Below are 18,449 nucleotides of genomic sequence, written 5' to 3'. Positions count from 1 at the left end.
TGTCATATACTGAATTTCCATGTGGACTTAAGTCTATTTCTAGATTTCTGTTCTCTTTCACTAGTCTTTCTGTTTATTCATGTGCCAATAATTCATAGTTTTAATTACAGAGATTTTATAGAATGATTTAATATGTGGTTAGTAGACACCCCTTATGGCTTTTCTTTTTCTAAAGAATATCGGGTAGTCTAGCTATTCTTCATGTTTATTTTTCTACATGAATTTTTATATCAATTTGTCTGACTCCATAAAGAGTTTGCTGGTATTTTTATTGCATTATTTATAAATAAATTTTAGGAGAATTTACGACTTTGTGATATTGAGTTTTCCTATCCAAGAACAAGAGGTATCTTTCCATTTCTTCATGCCTACTTTTATATCTTTCAGGCACATTAAAAAGTGTTCTTCATATAGGTTTTGTATATGTCTTATTAAGTTTAATTCTAACTATTCGATCTTCCTTATTACTATATGGAGATTTATCTACTATTATAACTTTTGATTTATTTTTGCATATATGAACCCAGTTGGTTTCTCTGTGTAAATTTTATATCCTGCTAATTGCATAATTATTTTATTGTTTGAGTTAATTCAATCTCCCAGATTTTTTTTAGGTATTCTATTACATCATCTGCAAATAGACACAGTTTTACTTTATGCTTTCCAGTTCTTATGCCTCTAATTTATTTCTTTTGTCTAATTGCATTGGCTTATACCTCCAATAAAATAATAAACAGTAGTAGAGATATGGGGTCCTTGCCATGTTCCTGATCTTAATGTAAATGCCTCTAGTGATTCTTCATTTAACAGATGCTGGTTTTAGAACTAAGGTTTATGTATTTCATCATGTTATATCCATCAATTTCTATTTTCATGAATTTTTTTTAATTAAAACTAAATGTTGATTTTTACCAAAGGCTTTTTTCAGCATTAGTGGAGATTACCAAATGATTCTTCTTAGAGCATTTAAATAAATCACAATAAATAAGTTTATTTCACACTACCAGAGATTGCTAATTTATAAAGAAAATAAATTTATTTCTTATAATCTGGAGGCTGGGAAGTCCAAGATCCAGGGGCTGGCATTTGGGCGGGGCCTTCCTGCTGCATCATCCTTTGGCAGAAACCGGAAGGAAATGAGAAAGAGAAAGGAAGAGAGAGAAAAGGAGGCCAAACTTAGCCTTTCATAATGAAACCACTCCCAAGATAACAGCATTAATCTATGCGTGAGGACAGAATCCTCATAGCCTAACCCCCTCTCATCGGGCTCCATCTCTCAACAGTGTTGCAGTTTGGATTACAACACATGCTTTGTGGGAGGAGCATTCAAACCACAGCAGATGTTGATTCTGTATGCTAACATTTACTTTAGGATTTTTGTGCCAATATTTGTGTGTATTATTTGTTTAAGAATCAATGTTATATTTGTTTATAAAAATAATTTGGAAGTTTACCTTATTTTTCATGCACTGAAAGAATTTATGTAGCTTTGAAACTCTAGTCTTTGAAGATTTGTGTCTTCTGTGGCATCCTTTAGGCCTGGTGCTTCTTGTGTAGGGAAATTCCTTGACAGTTTTCTCTATTTCTTTTACCAAAAGTGGTTCTGCCCTAATGGGGTCATTTTGGCAAACTGTCTTTTTCCAGATAATTATCCATTTCACTTACATTTTCAGATTTATTTGCATGGAGATTTGCAAAGTGGTCTCATGAATTTTGAAACTTTCTACTTTTTGACAGTTATTTTCCCATTATAATTCCTTCATTTTATATTTGGGTTTTCTCCCTTTTTCCTTGACTTAGTTTGTGGTTTGCCTATTTTGTTAATCTTTTCAAAGAGCCAGGATTTTAATCCCATAAATCCTATTCCCTATTTCATTATTTTTTGATTTTATCTTTATTATTTCTGTCCTTGTGCTTTATTTTGCTTTGCTATGTTGAAATTTTTTTTCTATCTTTATGAGTTTGGAATTTAACTCATTTGTTTTCATTTTATTAATCTAAGTGTTTATGAAATTTTCTCTTATTATTGCTCTAAATGTATCTCATAAGTTACATCGTAGGCTTTTATTATATTAATTAGTTTCAAAATGGGGAAAACCTGGGAAACCCTAAGTAACGTAACTGATCAAACCAAAAGAATTAACTTTAGTTCTGAGAGGCTGTCCTGTAAGTCAAGTCTTTTTCTCCTCTTACGATTTTTCTGATTCTGCTGCAAAAGGCACCAGATTTGGTAACCTGTGTTGCACCTATTTGTTAATGAGAGGATACATATCTATTATCAGTTACTGGGCACCTTCAATAGGCCAGACCTGGGGAAAACAGTGACCAAGACAAATATGCTCCTTGTCCTTGTGAGTTCCCAGTATAGCCAGGAAGAAGTATATTAAATCAATCATCTCTAATAATTTAAACAATTGAGGGGGGATGGAGACAGCAAACCACCATGGCATGTCTGTACCTATGCAATAATCCTGTAGGTTGTAGGATGTACACATGTACCCCAGAGCCCAAATACAATAAAAAATAATAATTTAAACATTATCCATGTGCCAAAGACGTTTGATGAGGGAGAGATGAGAAGGAAGCTAAGGGTAGCAAGTGCCTTGCGTTTCCCCATCTATTACCTCCATATATTAAGAGCCAATGCTGGCCAGGCACTGTGGCTCATGCCTGTAATCCTAGAACTTTGGGAGGCCAACGCAGGCAGATCACTTGAGACCAGGAGTTCGAGACCAGCCTGGCCAACACGGCAAAACCCTGTCTCTTCCAAAACTACGAATAATCAGCTGGGCATGGTGGCCTGTAATCCCAGATACTCAGGAGGCTGAGGTAGGAGAATCATTTGAACCTAGGAGGTGGAGTTTGTAGAGAGCTGCGGTAATGCCACTACACTCCAGCCTGAGCGACAAAGACAGACCCTGGAAAAAAAGAGCCACTGTTTTTTGAGTAGTTGTTACACCACTGGCACCAGGTTAAGTGATTCATGTATATTAATTCATTTAAACCCTACAATAACCCTAAGAGCTGGTGTATTAGGCCATTCTTGCATTGCTATAAAGAAATACCCAAGGCCAGGTGTGGTGGCTCATGCCTGTAATTCCAGTACTTCGAGAGTCCAAGCTGGGTGGATCGCCCGAGGTCAGGAGTTGGAGACCAGCCTCACCAACATGGCAAAAACCCATCTCTACTGAAAATACAAAAACTAGCTGAGCATGGTGTCACACGCCTGTAATCCCAGCTGCACAGGAGGCAGAGACAGGAGAATCACTTGAACTCTCGAGGTGGAGGTTGCAGTTAACCAAGATCATACCACTGCAATCCAGCCTGGGGGACAGAGCAAGAAAGACTCTGTCTCAAAAAAAAAAAAAAAAGAAAAGAAAAAGAAAAGAAATATCTGAGACTGAGTAATTTATAAAGAAGTTGAATTGGATTATGGTTCTGCAGGCTGTACAAGCATGATGCTGGCATCTGCTCAGCTTCTGGGAAGACCTCAGAGAGTTTTCACTTATGGCGGAAGGCAAAGTGGGAGAAGGTACATTGCATGGGGAAAGCAGGAGCAAGAGAGAGAGAGTGGAGCAGTGCCACATACTTTTAAACAGCTGGCTCTCATGAGAACTCACTCACTGTCACAAGGACAGCACTAAGAGCATAGTGCTAAAACATTCGTGAGAGATCCCATCCACAGGATCCAATCACCTCCCACCAGCCCCCACCTCCAATACTGGGGATTATAATTCAACATGAGATTTGGGTGGGGACAAATATACAAACTATATCACTTGGATACCTCTACTCTGTATTTACAAAGAGGGAAACTGAGGCTGGGAGAGACGTGTCTTGGCCTTGATCACATGGCTCAGCATTGTTGGAGTGAAGATTTTTTGTATATTTAGTAGAGACAGGGTTTCGCCATGTTGGCCAGGTGACTGTATCACACAGAATATACTATACGGTCATCTGGACTTCCAGGTAAAACTTGTTTTGAACAAGGGGTTCCTGGGCTTTAAAAATGTTTGGAAGCGAATGGCACAGTGGGGAGAATGCAAGACCAGGAGAGCAGGAGTCTTTGGGTTGCCACTGAAAGTAGCTCAGGTATAAAGGGGCGTTTATTGTCTTGTGGTTTCCAAATAAAGGCTTGTGATTAGCTGCCATGGTGCAGCTGATCGTCAGCCAGGCTGTCATGCCAGGAGGGCTCTCTTTGTCTGGGAACTTCTTGCTCCTCTCTGCACACCATCCTCCTCCTCTCTCATGGCAATGTCTTCCCTCAAGGTGAAGATCAAGTCTGCCAACACTTCAGAGTTTTACTTTCTGTCCCTGTGTCTTTCTTGTCTCAGCTTGAAAGACCTCCGGGAAAGACTGACAGGCCTGGCTAGAATCCAGTGCCCACCCCTGGCTCAGTCACAAGGCCAGTTGAGTGGTAAGCTATAAAAACATGGTGCTTCCAAGGTAACTGGATGGCCTGGGGTGGAGGTGACACAGGAAACACTACCCTATAGTCAGAAGACCTGGGACAGGGTTGCCAGCGTCCCTCCCTGTTTTGGGCACATGTGCAATGAATACAATAGGAATGAAGTGATACCGTCCCTTAAGAATGTCCCAGACCAATGATGGAGTTACAGACTATAACCTCCCAAGTATATTACCTGCTCAGTTCCATGCTGCAGGTCCATACTGGGATCTACGGGAGGGAAGAGATTTAGGGAAAGTGTCCAGATAAGTAGTCTTGAAAAAGACAATATAGGCTAAGAGAAACAGGAATTCCCAGGCTGGGAAGTGGGATAGGAGGATACTCAGAGGCAGGAGAGCAAAGTACATGTAAGGGACAAAAAGCAGTTGAAGCTGGCTGGCTGTAGGGTTGCTGGTGGGGGAGGCGCAGGGCAAATCCCTGAGGCCAGGTTTGCCATGTGAAGGGGCTGAGACTTGATCCTTTAAGTCAGGGTCCCAAACTATGGCCCACAGGCCAAATGTAGCCCTCCACCTGCTTTTGTGTGGCTCTCAAGTTAGACATTTTTTATACATGATTATTTGCAACACATTTGATGATAGGGAACACTCACTTTGAACTTCAAGCAAGTGAAAAGTTATCCTTTCCCCAAAATGAATCTGTTTTACTCATTGGTAGAACTATATTGCCAAAACAAGTCTGTGTTCATTATTATATTTCAAATTTCATCAAAAGAAATTTGTGGAAATTTGTCTTCTCTCTTGTTACAAATAAGTGCTATACCTACCTAGTAGCCTCAACTTTTCTCTTGGAGTATTAGGTCTACAATATTTACCATACAGCCTTTTGCATAAAAATTTTCTAAGCCTCTCTCTAAGCAGCTGGGAGGTTGGAGGGGATTCTAAGCAGGGCACAGCAGGTCTAGAGCTCTCCTTTGGGTTTTTTTTTTCTTTTTAATTACTATGAGGATAGTGTTGAGGATGGAATGGAGTGAACCAAGAATGGAGACAAGGACTCAGTTTTCTTTGTCCTTCCATCCCACAGTTTTAAGGATCAGATGAGATGAACTGCGTGACACTGCTCTAATGAGCACCAGAGACTGCCTCTGTGCAGGTGTGCAGGCTGCTTGGAAGCTTTTCCCACCATTAGCACCTCCGCAGGAGGGAGGAAAATGCAGAGCCAAGGCATCGCCTGCCACTGGGAATCTCTGCTTTCCTTCCCCTCCTCCCATCTCCTCTGAAGAGGGTGGATGACATCTGGAAAAACTCTTCCTAGGGTTCAGCCCAGCCACTGCGCCCCAGGCAGGGGAAGGACTTCGGAATGGAGGAGGGTGGCAGATGATAACAGGTACACAGAAAGTTGAGCAGGGCTGCACAGGGTCACACAGACCTTCACACTGTCACTGCTGGCTCCCAGTGAGGCTGAACTGGTACCGTGTGCCCCACTGGACACTCAGCGCTAGGCTTGCTGCCAGGGGCAGCTCATACATCATTCCTCATCTTCACAGCAACCCTGCAGGTCAGACCTGCATAGCTCTGTTCAAAAGAGAAGGGGCTTGAGGCTCCCAGAATTAAGCCAATGGTCTGTGGGAAGGTTACTCTCATATAAGGCCTGACTCATCTTCTGTGCCAATGGCTCACCAAGCATGGGTCTTTAGCCCCTGCATCAGGGTCACCTTCTGAATCGGAGTCGCTAGGGCAGGGGCCAGGTGCCCGGGGTTCTGCATGTTGGCCAGTTTCCTAGGCAGAGACTGAGGATCGGTGCTCTGGGCCACACTGCCACCTGAGAGGCTAAAAGTCAGCCTGGCTTCAAGAAACTTATGATGCAGCACCCTAAACCCTGTGGTAGAATTTGATGACCCTTTTTGCTTTGGTTTGGCCTTGTTGACCATCAGTCCTGAAAACAATGGCCCTGGCGTCTTAAAGATACCTGACTGCTGGACTCTAAGAGAAATAATGGCCATTTGTATTTGTGAAGGTTGTGTACTGTGGTGCACACAGTTCTGATCTCCACTTTTCCACATGTACCTATCTGAGAACAGGCTGGCTGCTCTGTCAACACCAGGGCACAAACAGGGACTTGAAACATGCTTTTCACATCTGCTGCTGACTAGAGTTTCTCAAATGCCGTATTTAGCACTGGACTCTGTGAAGCCAGCAGTTCCTAAAGCTAAACACTGCCCGCCAAGTGTTTCTCTTGTTTTTGTCACAAAAACAGCTGCATCCCCCAAGTTTTCAACTCAGTAGCAGGAACTCACTGAACAGTGGCTTTTCCAGATGTACCCTCCTGTGCTGAATGGTCCAGGAATGGACCTACAGGCATGAAAAACAAAAAACAGGAAGGCCCAGGAAACAAGGCACACAGAGGGATTGAATCACCAAAAAGGAAACCATATTATTGATCTGCCTTTTAAAGGCATCTGCCTGTAGGGGAAAGTTGCAGAATTATTCTGGCTGCAGATGGAAATTTCCACAACAAAAGTGCACCTACTTGTGCAACATGGAAACCTGGTTATATTCTAGGATGGACATCATCACCAACATTTTTGTCAGGTGAAAGGCTGCAGAAAGAATTCCTGAAGGCTGCTTCATAGATGGGAGCATCTCAGGAGTATGCAGAGCCCACGGACAGTGTCAGGTCGGATTTGGGTCCAGTCTCCATCTGGCCTCTATATTAGGCACTATCTTCAGCAGGGTTCAATCCACTGCCTCACTACTTTAGCTGTGGGCATTAAACATGTCCATAAAAGAATAATATATATATATATTTTTTTTTTTTTTGAAATGGAGTTTCGCTCTTGTTACCCAGGCTGGAGTGCAATGGCGTGATCTCGGCTCATCGCAACCTCCGCCTCCCGGGTTCAGGCAATTCTCCTGCCTCAGCCTCCTGAGTAGCTGGGATTACAGGCACGCACCACCATGCCCAGCTAATTTTTTGTATTTTTAGTAGAGATGGGGTTTCACCATGTTGACCAGGATGGTCTCGATCTCTTGACCTCGTGATCCACCTGCCTCGGCCTCCCAAAGTGCTGGGATTACAGGCTTGAGCCACCGCGCCCGGCCAGAATAATATAATTTTATGTGGCCCCTTTCTTCAAAAAAATCAAAGTCCACTAAAATGAGCCTTTTTAAGAGAGGAGTTAGAACATGATTTTTATTCAGAGGTTATAGGCAAGAAAGCCAACGCTAAGAAAGTCTTTTTTTCTTTTTTTTTTTTTTTTGAGACACAGTCTCACTCTGTTGCCCAGGCTAAAGTGCAATGGCACAATCTTGGCTCACTGCAACCTCTACCTCCCAGGTTCAAGTGATTCTCCTGCCTCAGCCTCTTGAGTAGCTGGGACTACAGCCATGTACCACCATACCCGACTAATTTTTGTATTTTCAGTAAAGACAGGGTTTTACCATGCTGGCCAGGCTGGTCTTGAACTCCTAACCTTCTGATCCGCCCACCTCAGCCTCCCAAAGTGCTAGGATTACAGGTGTGAGCCACCACGCCCAGCCTAGGAAGGTCTTATGTAGTCATAGGTCAAGACTAGAGAACAGGCCATCAATTCCCTGCTGTGTTCCGGCCATTCTTCCAAGCAGGCCAATACACACAGCCTTCTTAGGTAAGGCCATGCTTTATGTAGAATTCATGCCCTATAATTCCATCAGTGGCCCACTTCGTTTTACTTTCCCTTTAGCATATTTGGTGTTTTCCTTATTGCTCTGGATTTCCTGGGATATTTGGTGTTTTCCTTGTTGTCCTGGATATACCAGGACATCCAGAGCCAAATTTGAAGTTCCCACAGAGCCACCCCGCCACTCCACATTGTCTTCTTGTGTAGAGCCTCATTTGTCCTCGATCCTGATTTTTCTAATCATCTTTGACTAACCCATTGTTGGACTGCAACAGTCCACTTTTTTCAAAGAGAAGGTCATAATGACATTAATTGCATATAAAAAGTCTTGTTCTTGGGTTGAGAAATGTGCTTAAAGATTCTTCAAGCACTCCTGACTTGAAGATGTTTGTAAATCAGTTTATCCGAGAATTAGAGCCAATTGTTAAAGGGATAAAGGGCATTCATTCTTAACCTCTCTTGGTAAAGAACGAATATGGAGGCTGGGCGCAGTGGTTCATGCCTATAATTTTGGGAAGTCGAGGTGGGTGGATCACCTGTCAGGAGTTCAAGACCAGCCTGGCCAACATGGTGAAACCCCGTCTCTACTAAAAATACAAAAATTGGCCAGGTATGGTGGTGGCATACCTGTAATCCCAGCTACTCGGGAGGCCAAGGCAGGAGAACTGCTTGAACCTGGGAGGAGGAGGTTGCAGTGAGCCGTGACTGTACCACTGCACTCCAGACTGGGAGACAGAGCAAGACTCCATCTCAAAAAACAAGAATGAACGTGGAGTCTCCCTTGCCCACTATAGGCTGGGTGGAAATGAGAATTCTGGTTCTCGTGGCCACAGGCCTCCCTGGCATCATCAGCTGTGGGGAAAAGGCACCTTCCTGAGCTTGGATCCCCCAGCTATGGCACCCAGGCACAGTGCCCCTCCATGTTTGCTATCCCTTGGAAAACATGGATGGGTAGTGTACACAGGCTGCGCACTGACAAGGCTACATTTGCTGTGGAAAAGCTCCTCAAACATCAGAACTCTGACCATGGCTTGGTGCGTACACAGTGTCTCAGAAGGTCATCAGCAATCCACAAGGTCTGCAGGGGTGCAGAACTGTGGGTCTGGACAGACCGTACTGGCCTGAGGCTCGCTAGCAGTTTTTCAGAGCTTCGCTGGAAACAGCAAGTTTATGGGTACATGGCCAGGGATGGTGGGAAAGGCAAAAGCTCCTATTACATAAATCTAGTGTATCCTTAAACAAGTTGAAAAAGCAATGGCCAGGAATGGCTGATGTGGGTGGCACAAGCTCAGGAAGGGCTGCACCAGATCACTGAGCTCCATTTATTAGGGACATTTGCCTAGAGAAGGCAGCTCAGAAGGCCTAGCTTTAAGAGTCGGCATCCCTTCCCTTGGCTGGCCCAGAAACAGGAAAATACAGCCTTTATGCAAAAAGCCGGCTCTCCACTTGAAAAAGAAACCATAATTTCTATGTGGGTACACAGCAGGATCTCTCTGGATAGCAAGTCCTGCCGATGCATTTATTTTCTAAATATTTGTATTGCAGTTGTCGTGGAGAAGGATGATGGTAGCTTGCTCCAGTACAGTGGCCAAGGGATGGAGCAAAGTCATGGGGGAGTCGAGGGATGTCGATAAGGACATAGAACCCACAGGACTTGGCAACCTGGAGGTGAGGAGTGAGGGAGACAGCAAGGATGATATTCACGCCCCGCCCCTAGGGCTGGCACCCAGGACAGTCGGGGAGAGCTTTCTGAAAGGGTCTGGTCTGAGGAGCTGTGCAGGTGGCAGTGCCTGGACCTTACCCCCTTTCTCCTCCATCTCCTATTTCCCTGCAAACATCAAGATCCCACTTCCCACCTTTCCTGTGTTTCTCTCATGGGAGGCTCCCTACCCACCCACTGGTGTCTCAGTCCTCAGGTCTTAGGATCAGTGGCCCTCCAAGTAAGGGAGCTTCAGGGCTGTGTGTGAGAGAGACAGAAACAGAAAGAGATACAGGCAGAGACAGACAGAGAGACAGAAAGAGGATGCAGGGGTACATTCCCTCAAACACTCAGAATTCCTTCTCCCTGTGAGCCTACCCCCACCACCCCACTCCGTCCCCACCACCCCACTCCGTCCCCACCACCCCCCTCCGTCCCCACCACTCCCCTCCGTCCCCACCACCTCCCTCCGTCCCCATCCTGGTTTGTTCTTCACCTGCTGACTTCCCAGTCTTCAGATCTCACTCCAGTCAGTGTCACCTCCTCACAGAGGCCTCTGCTTGGCCCAGGTACCCTCAATTGACCATCACCAACAGCCCCCTGGTATTCATTCATAGCCCCGTCTTTTTTTTTTCTTTTGAAGCTCTTATCACAAGTTATTATGAATATTTATATATTTTTAAAATTTCTGATTCCACTGGAATCCCCCTGAGAGCAAGGTCCACTTCTGCCCATTTTCCGCTCCATCCCGAAAGTAGCCACAGGGTTGGCATGTTGCAGGTGTTCGGCAGACACCTGCTGCAGGAAGTGGCGAATGTGGACAAAGACGCAGGTCCAGCTGGGACGAGGCTGCTTTCTGGGTGGCTCAGAAAAACCACCCACTACCCTGACTGTGCGTCTATAGGGGAAGGCTGTCTGTTGAATTACGTTTTGGTTTATTTCTTCAATTCCCCCAAGTTAGTCATTTCTGTCGGCCTTGTAATGGTTGGTAAATGAAAACATACTTGCATTTCTTTAAAGATTTATCACATTTCATGCTTCCAAGTAGTGAGGCTTCTGAAGTCATCTTTTCTCTTAGTATCAGCCTTGAGAATTGATGTGAAAACAGAAGCACAGTTTTCAAGTTTCTGAGTAATTTCTCATCCGTGGACATAATCTGGCATTGGATAATGTGTGTAAAGAGGAGTAGTGATTTCAGATCCTCAGCATTAGAGCATTTTTTTTTTTAATTTACCTTTCTTTAGCTTTGTTTTTCATTTCATGTAAGTACAAAATACAGTAATAGCATGACCAGCCTGGCTTGGAAGCTTACCAGGAATGAAGAGTATGCCTCTCTCGGTTTTCTGTTACGAAGTCATGTAGTCTTCTAACTTCAATGATCCTTTAGTTGCAGTCTTTGCTGCACTGTCTCTATTAATAAATAGGTTTTGTTCCATTGGTACCTTCATCATCTGAAATTACTCAATAGAAGTTATGATGCAATTCTGGGACCTTAGGCAGGAGGTTAAGGCAGGAAGGGAGATACCAGCAATCTACTTCTGTGGGATACTGCTATGAAAATGGCTGAGTGATAACTGCACATTTTTACAGGTACCCCCAAAGCAGAAAATATTCTTCCTGAGTTTGGGTATTCAATTACTGTGGGTCTTTAAATGAGAATATACTGAGTCATGTAACCCTAATGCCATCGCTGCCACTGAGCCACCCCTGTGTCCACAGTGGGAAGGGTGTTAGCTCAAAGGCGCCCACAGCTGGAAGATGGCTAACTGATGGCACCTATCAGCTTTCTTGGCTCCCGGGCTCCTTAGAATCCGAGCTTTCAAATCTGAAAGTCATGTCAAAAATAATTCTTAAAGTTTGCATCAAATGCTTAAGATTGTCTCTTTCCAAATGATTCCTAGGAGAAAGCAGCAAATAGTGAGCAGCAGTCTTTCTCCTGTTGAAGCCTGGACTGTAGTTTCAAGTTTTTAACACCACTCCCACAATGGAACTTCCCTAGCAGAGGTTTTAGTAACTGATGAGTCACTGGAGCCCTAGGGTCCAACTGTGTCTTCAGTCGTCTAAAGGCCCCATATAAGAATTTCCCAGCTTACGTGTTTATCCTAGTTCATCATTCACTCACTGAGCAGCTATTACATCTGCTTGTGTGCAGGGTCTGTGCAAGACAGACATGGCCCCATCTGGGGACAGCCTGCAGCCTGGTATAAAGGCAGACATTCTCTTTTGTTCTCCTGCAAGGGAAAGAAAAGCTCCCTGTTTGATATTTAAGGAATAATACAAACACAAGTGACTTCTCACAACCCTGCAGATAAAATCAAAGAGAATAACAGCAATGTAATGGCTGCTAAAGTTCATCTGGACACTCAGGAGTTCAGTTTATTGTTCACTTTAAAGAAAAGTGAGAAACACCCCTTAGTGGCTGATTTCAAGGAGGAGCATATCTGCCTCTCAGAAGAATCTGGGGAGCATGGGAGCACGGAATACCTTTATTTATGGTGGAGAATGTTCTTCTGTCAAGGTTTGGCGACTCCTTTACTTAGCTCAGCTAGATGTTTACAATGCCTGGCTCCAGTAGGTTCAATTAGCATTTATTGACTTCCTCTCTGTCAATGCCCATGTTTTTAACAAAAGAATCAACACACCTATTTCACACAGAAATGCTTCAGTAAATTTAGATAAGAGCAGCAGAACGTTGAAAATTTCAATTTATGTTTCTTAAACATATAGCTTTATAAAAAGTGTTCTAGTAGAAGTCCGTAACGGATTATTTTGCTATTGTAAAAAGCTGTCTTTTGAAGAGTAGTTCAGTAAATGGATGACCCTTTTTTCCAGCCTTGGTGCCTGCTCTTGCACTGTAATCACACAAGAGATTAGTGAGGGGCTGAGGATGTTTCTGGCTCCTAGTTGACACCCCTTTGCATCTCTTTTCACTTCACCTGGAATTTTGGGCAAATCTTCTTAGTAAGGATAAGTAACCTTAGGGGGAAAAATCTATTAATACCAGGAAGAGAAGAGTTTTGACCAAGGTCTAGGGGTAGGGTGGGGATGGGGCTCCCCTCTCTGGGGCTTGATTACTGAAAAGGATCTCCTAACTCCACTCTCTCTGCTAACATAGTAGTGAAAATGCTCCCAGTGAAAATGATCAGTACACTGGTTTTTAACAAGTGGGTGTGGTTAGTGGACCCACCAAGAATTTGCATAAGCACTGCCAATTGCCTTCTCATTCTCCCTGGGGATTCGAGAATATTCAGTGAATGGGATATTTATTTCCCTAGAGAATGAGGGGCCAAGGAAAGGCAACTTCAATCACCAAAGGGGTAGGATGGAAATTCCTCCCAAGTATTAGATTTCGAAGGCAGTCTGTTAAGGCAAAGTGAACTGAGACCTCAGACAGTCTCAACTAACTGTTAGAGTGTCAGTAAAACTCTAATGCCACAGTGAATGAATTAATGGCAAGCAGTGACAACATCACCTCTCAAAATGTGCTACATTGGAGGCACTCATAAATATATAAACGCAGGGAAGTCTGGGTGGCTTTAAAACTAGCCCTGATCTTTTACACCGAGTGAAGTTGTTTCTGGGCAAGATGAAATCTAATCTGATAAGAAGTGTTAACCCTGGAGAGAGGGGCCTCTCGCTGATGGGCGGCAGTGGGGGGAAGCATCTTGCCTCTCTTGCTCTCTGGCCCTTTCTGAGAACCTCCTCCTCTGCCAGGCCCAGTGTGCCCAGGCTTCCAATAGCTGTAACCCAAGCAGGGTGCTGGAAGGGTTTTCATCAGGTACCATGGGTATCAAAAACATGTCCCTGTCCCCTCCCCTCAAAGCAACAGAGCTTTGTCAAAGTTCGTAAGTTTCTAGGGTCACAACAACCTAAAGCATTAAAGCAACACTGGCTCAACCCCATAGAATGAGCAGTTCAGCCCATTGCCTAGGCCAGGCTAAGGCCCCTATGCAGATTTAGAAAGTCAAGGGCTTGTTGACAGAGAGACAGAGATCCTTCCCTTTGTAGAATTTGAATTATGCATTGAATAAAAGAATAGAGTTTACTACTTCTTGATACTGTATATTTCTTAGTCAAATGACTAAGAAATAGTGAATATTTTGTTATTTTAAAAATCCCGTCATATTCTCATTTGATAGTTCCTTTTTTCAAAGGACAACCACGTTCTGTTTGAAAATCACATTCTGAATTCCTTGGCCTGAAACATGCAGACAGTTTTTATATTTTCCACAGCTTGTAAAGACAAAGGCATTTGGCTGCCTGTATTTTAATTTTCCTGAAGACCTAAAAATGGTTGGCAGATCAGAATGAATAAACAGCCTTCAGTAGTAAGTGCCCAACCCTCACACTTTTTTTTAACTCAAGCTATTACCATGTAGAACAATTCATTCAATCTTTTAAAAATGTATTATGAAATATTTCAGATATGCAGAAAAGTATGGATAATATAACAAAGACCTTGGAAGTCACTATTCAATATAAGAAATAAAACATGACCCATCCAGTTGAAGTCCCTGTATACCTGCCAATCCCCAGATAGCTACTTTTCTGAATTTGATATCATTCCCATGCTCTTATTTTACTGTGGTTTTGTTTTGCATGTTTTAAAACTTTATATAAATTATAATATATATTATATGCATTCATCTGCAGTTTTCTTTTTCCCCTTGACTTTGTAATCATGAGATTCATCTATGTGGTTATAAACACACATACATATATCAAACATTTATATATCATATACATATGATATATATATATCACAGTTTACATATTCATTACTAAATTTTTCACAAAGTGGTGAATACCCACTATTGGTACATAAAAGAATTCTTGTGGATTTGCATTTTAACAAAGCTTGGTAGTTGTTGCAGTCTGATGGGTGAAGTGGTACCTACCTCATTGAAGTTTTAGTTTGTATTTATGGTTATTAATGAGATCAAGCATGTTTATCATATTTCAACTCTTTGAATAATCTGTTTATATCTTTTGACTATTATTCTATAAAGCGGTTTGGTTTGGTTTGGTATTTCTCATTACCTTATAGGAATTCTTTATATATTCTGAATGTTAAACCTTTCTCATTTCTGTGCATTGCAAGTATATTTCCTCAGCATGGTTTGTCTTTCTCCTTTGCTTACAGTGAATTTTGGTGCACAGACATTTATTTTTTTTTTATTTTTTTATTTTTTTTTGTATTTTTAGTAGAGACAGGGTTTCACGGTGTTAAGCCAGGATGATCTCGATCTCCTAACCTCATGATCCACCTACCTCGGCCTCCCAAAGTGCTGGGATTACAGGTGTGAGCCACTACATCCAGCCTAGGTTTTCATATAGTTACATTTTCTCAGTCTTTCACTTTTGCTTTGTCCAGATCTTGTCTAAGGAATACTCAGGATCATAAAGATATTCTCCAGTCATGCATGGTGGCTCATTCCTGTAATCCCAGCACTTTGGGAAGACAAGGCACGTGGACTACCTGTAGTCAGGAGTTCAAGACCAGCCTGGCCAACATGGTGAAACCTCATCTCTACTAAAAATACAAAAATTAGCTGAGCATGGTGGCAGGCACCTGTAATCCCAGCTACCCAGGAAGCTGAGGCAGGAAAATCTCTTGAACCCAGGAGACGGAGGTTGCAGTGAGTCGAGATGATGCCACTGCACACCAGCCTGGGCAACAGAGTGAGACTGTCTCAAAAAAAAAAAAAAAAAGATAATGTTCCAGTATTTTCATCTAAAAGCTCCAAATTTTCTATTCCACATTTAGTCCTTTAAATCTTTCTGGGTTTAATTTTTGTGTTTGGTTTGGGGTAGCAATTCACTTTCTTCCATTTGGAAAACCAGCAGTCCCAGTATAATTTATTGACCTGCCCACCTCTTCCTTACCAATCCTGCAAGGCCAGTTCTGTCGTCTGTCAAGGCTTGGACTGTCTGCTGTGTTCCACTGGTCTCTGGGCAAAAAAACGTGTGGTCTTAATTACTTTCGTTTTTTTAAAAAAGGGTCTTGGCATCCAGTAAAGCAAGTTCCTCTACCTCATTCTTTCTCAAAACTATTTTGGCTATTTTTGGCACAACTTTTAATCTTTCTCCTCTCCTTGAGTTTGCCCTAGGCTAGTACAAGCAATCGAATGGTAAGACTTCAAGTAAGCAGAAAGGAAACATCAAGCCAAAGCCAGCCCTGGATAATCCTTAAGCTGAATATTTGACTCCTAATAACTAAGACATTTCTGTGTAGTAGAATATAGAAATCCCATATATTAATAAAAGTAGAGTATGTGTTTACAAAAAACAAAAGCATCTTTAAAAAATCTTTTCCAGGCTATAGCAAGGACCATTTGGAAATAGAAACTGGAGCCCATCCACTGGTCAGTACCAAGGTTCTTGCCTTTATTTTTTAAAATATGACTTTTAAATATATTTTTTGCATACAGATGGTCACAGAGTTTTATGAAATAGTGCTAAAACTGTGTGGTTTTGCCTAGGACACTCAGGACATCCAAATCAAAGGTCAGACCATCACTAGGAGAACATGCTATTTCCATCAGAGCAGGGTCTAAGAATGAAGTGATCTTTCTCTCTCATTCAAGGGAGACTGTATTTTCCTGCTGTCAGCGACATTTCTGTAGCCTCATGATTGCTGCTTGGTGTTCTACAGTGTCTCCAGATCCAGACTTTCTTATATGGACCGCAGGACAGAAGGACTCTGGCCACCCAGCAGGCCATGGGCATCCTGTCCACGTGAGTTGGCTTCCCTCACACTTCCTCTAAGTATCTCATTCCCTTTCCATTCAGAATCTCAAGAGGAAGCTGTTTCTAGAAGGTTCTATGGTTCTGCCCAGGTATTTAGAAAGAATTTGTCCTTTAAGTCAGAAATATTTGCTGGATGTTGTCCTCCTGCAGACCAGCCCCCTGCAGGCTAAGGCACCCGCTGCAGGGGTTGGGCCCCAGAACTCCTGTGGCCGCCTGTAGCTCTGCTTCCAGCTTCCCTCTGCCCTTGGATGCCTGTCAGGACTGGAGCTGGAGAGTTCACTGACTTGACCTTGAAGGCTGCCCGCCATGTCCTTTCTCAGCCTGAGCAGAGGCCCAGCAATCTGCTGTGGAGGGCCCACCTCACAGAGCCTGGTCCACAGGGAGCATCCCTAGGGCTACCCGAGTCTGTGCTCAAGGAAACAGGGCCACAGCCTGCAGCAGAGACTGAATGTGGCCAGCAGGGCAATATACCCTTTGAGAGCAAACAAGGTGAGCCAGGGAGGCCTCCAACCCAGCCCTGACCATCCTTCTCATCCGTGGCCTGCTCACTAAGCCAGCTAAGCATTGATTGCCTCAGCTCAGTGAGGATGGCCACAGGGGATTTTAAAAGATGGGGGGGGGGTACCCAGGTGACGTGGCTCATGCCTGTAATCACAGTACTTTGGGAGGCTGAGGCGGTGGATCACTTGAGGCCAGGAGTTTGAGATCAGACTGGCCAACACAGCAAAACCTCGTCTCTACTAAAAATACAAAAATCAGCCGAGCATGGTGGCATGTGCCTAATCCCAGCTACTCAGGAGGCTGAGGCAGGAGAATCACTTGAACCCAGGTGGTGGAGGTTGCAGAGAGCTGAGACTGGGCCACTGCACTCCAGCTTGGGTGACAGAGTGAGACTCTGTCTGAAAAAAAAAATTAATAAAAATAAAAGACGGGAATAAAACATCTCATGTTCTATGCTCTCGTGCCACAATTCTCTTCTCATTTATATCCCCTCCTGAGGTTTCTCCTGAATGGGTCTGGACATCTGCTGGGCAGCAAAGGCTGATGGGAACAGTGGGGGGTGGGGGGGCTAAGGGGCACCACACTCACCTCACCCTCTGCTTGTCTGCAGGGCCCCCGAGACTGCTGTGAAGCCAAGGCAGGCATCGAAAGGCAAAGTGGCCTTCTGTACCAGCGTCCCTCAAGACACCATGCTGGGGAAGGCCCGGCCCAGCACAGCAGCAAACTGAGGCCCCCACCCTGAAAAAGCCTAGGACATTCCTGGGCACTGCCAATTAGGGTGCTGTACACATCTGTCTCCACCTAGAAAATGGAATTCAACAGTCAGGATACAGATTTCCAAGGCCAACTGTTGGTTCCAACATGCAACAGTGAGACCAGAAGCCTCCTGTGGGCCACCTTGTGAACAGTGGATGCCCTTCAGGGTGATACATGCTAGAAAGCATTTTTCTTTTAATCACCTAAGTGTTTTTTCTTGCCAACAAGAATTTTTACCCGTCAGCACTACTGTGGCTGAAACTTCTCTTCAAAAGTTCAGAGTGGCCTCTGCAGGAGTCAGCCTGGCATCTACTGGTACACACAAATCTTCATGTAGGTCTGGAGTCAGATCTGGAACACTGAAATTCAGGAAGAAGCCCTTTCTTATAGGAGGTTAACAGGGATCAAGAATAACATGAGAAGAAAATGCTAATAAAGGGAAACTTGAACGCACTGGTGTCGGCATGTGTTTTCAAAGTGCAGCCTGCCTCAGAGTTCCTTGGAGCCTGAAAGGGGTTCAGAGACAGCTCCCTTTATGTGTCCTTGGTCACTCTTTGAACTGTGTCGAGCACCTCGTATGTATCAGGCGTGTGCTAAGAACTAGGGGCACGGCAGTAGACAAGACACAGTCACAGCCCGGCACAGCACCAGGAATTAGGCCTATGCTGGGGGGATTGGTA

The 18,449-nt window shown here is 43.7% G+C and overlaps 1 protein-coding gene across 4 annotated transcripts in view; it reads left to right on the top strand.

Moving 5' to 3' along the window:
* TTC23 (tetratricopeptide repeat domain 23) overlaps nt 1-18,222 on the top strand; it is a 103,823-nt gene extending 85,601 nt beyond the window's left edge. For 2 of the 4 annotated variants that reach the window (XM_074400085.1, XM_074400084.1), the window contains exons 11-13: nt 9,609-9,731; nt 16,418-16,500; nt 17,624-18,222. In XM_074400085.1, coding sequence (XP_074256186.1) covers nt 9,609-9,731; nt 16,418-16,500; nt 17,624-17,741 — 324 coding nt within the window. In that variant the 3' untranslated portion in view covers nt 17,742-18,222. Of the gene's footprint in view, nt 1-9,608; nt 9,732-16,349; nt 16,501-17,623 lie in introns of all 4 variants that reach the window. The other 2 variants (XR_012517855.1, XM_010351230.2) reach the window with 2 other exon arrangements.
* The last annotated feature ends 227 nt before the right edge of the window (nt 18,223-18,449 follow it).

This window comes from Saimiri boliviensis, chromosome 5, assembly GCF_048565385.1.
Source record: "Saimiri boliviensis isolate mSaiBol1 chromosome 5, mSaiBol1.pri, whole genome shotgun sequence".
NCBI lineage: Eukaryota > Metazoa > Chordata > Mammalia > Primates > Cebidae > Saimiri > Saimiri boliviensis.
The sequence above is the reverse complement of the archived record's forward strand: the minus strand, read 5'-3'. Positions and strand labels throughout refer to the sequence as shown.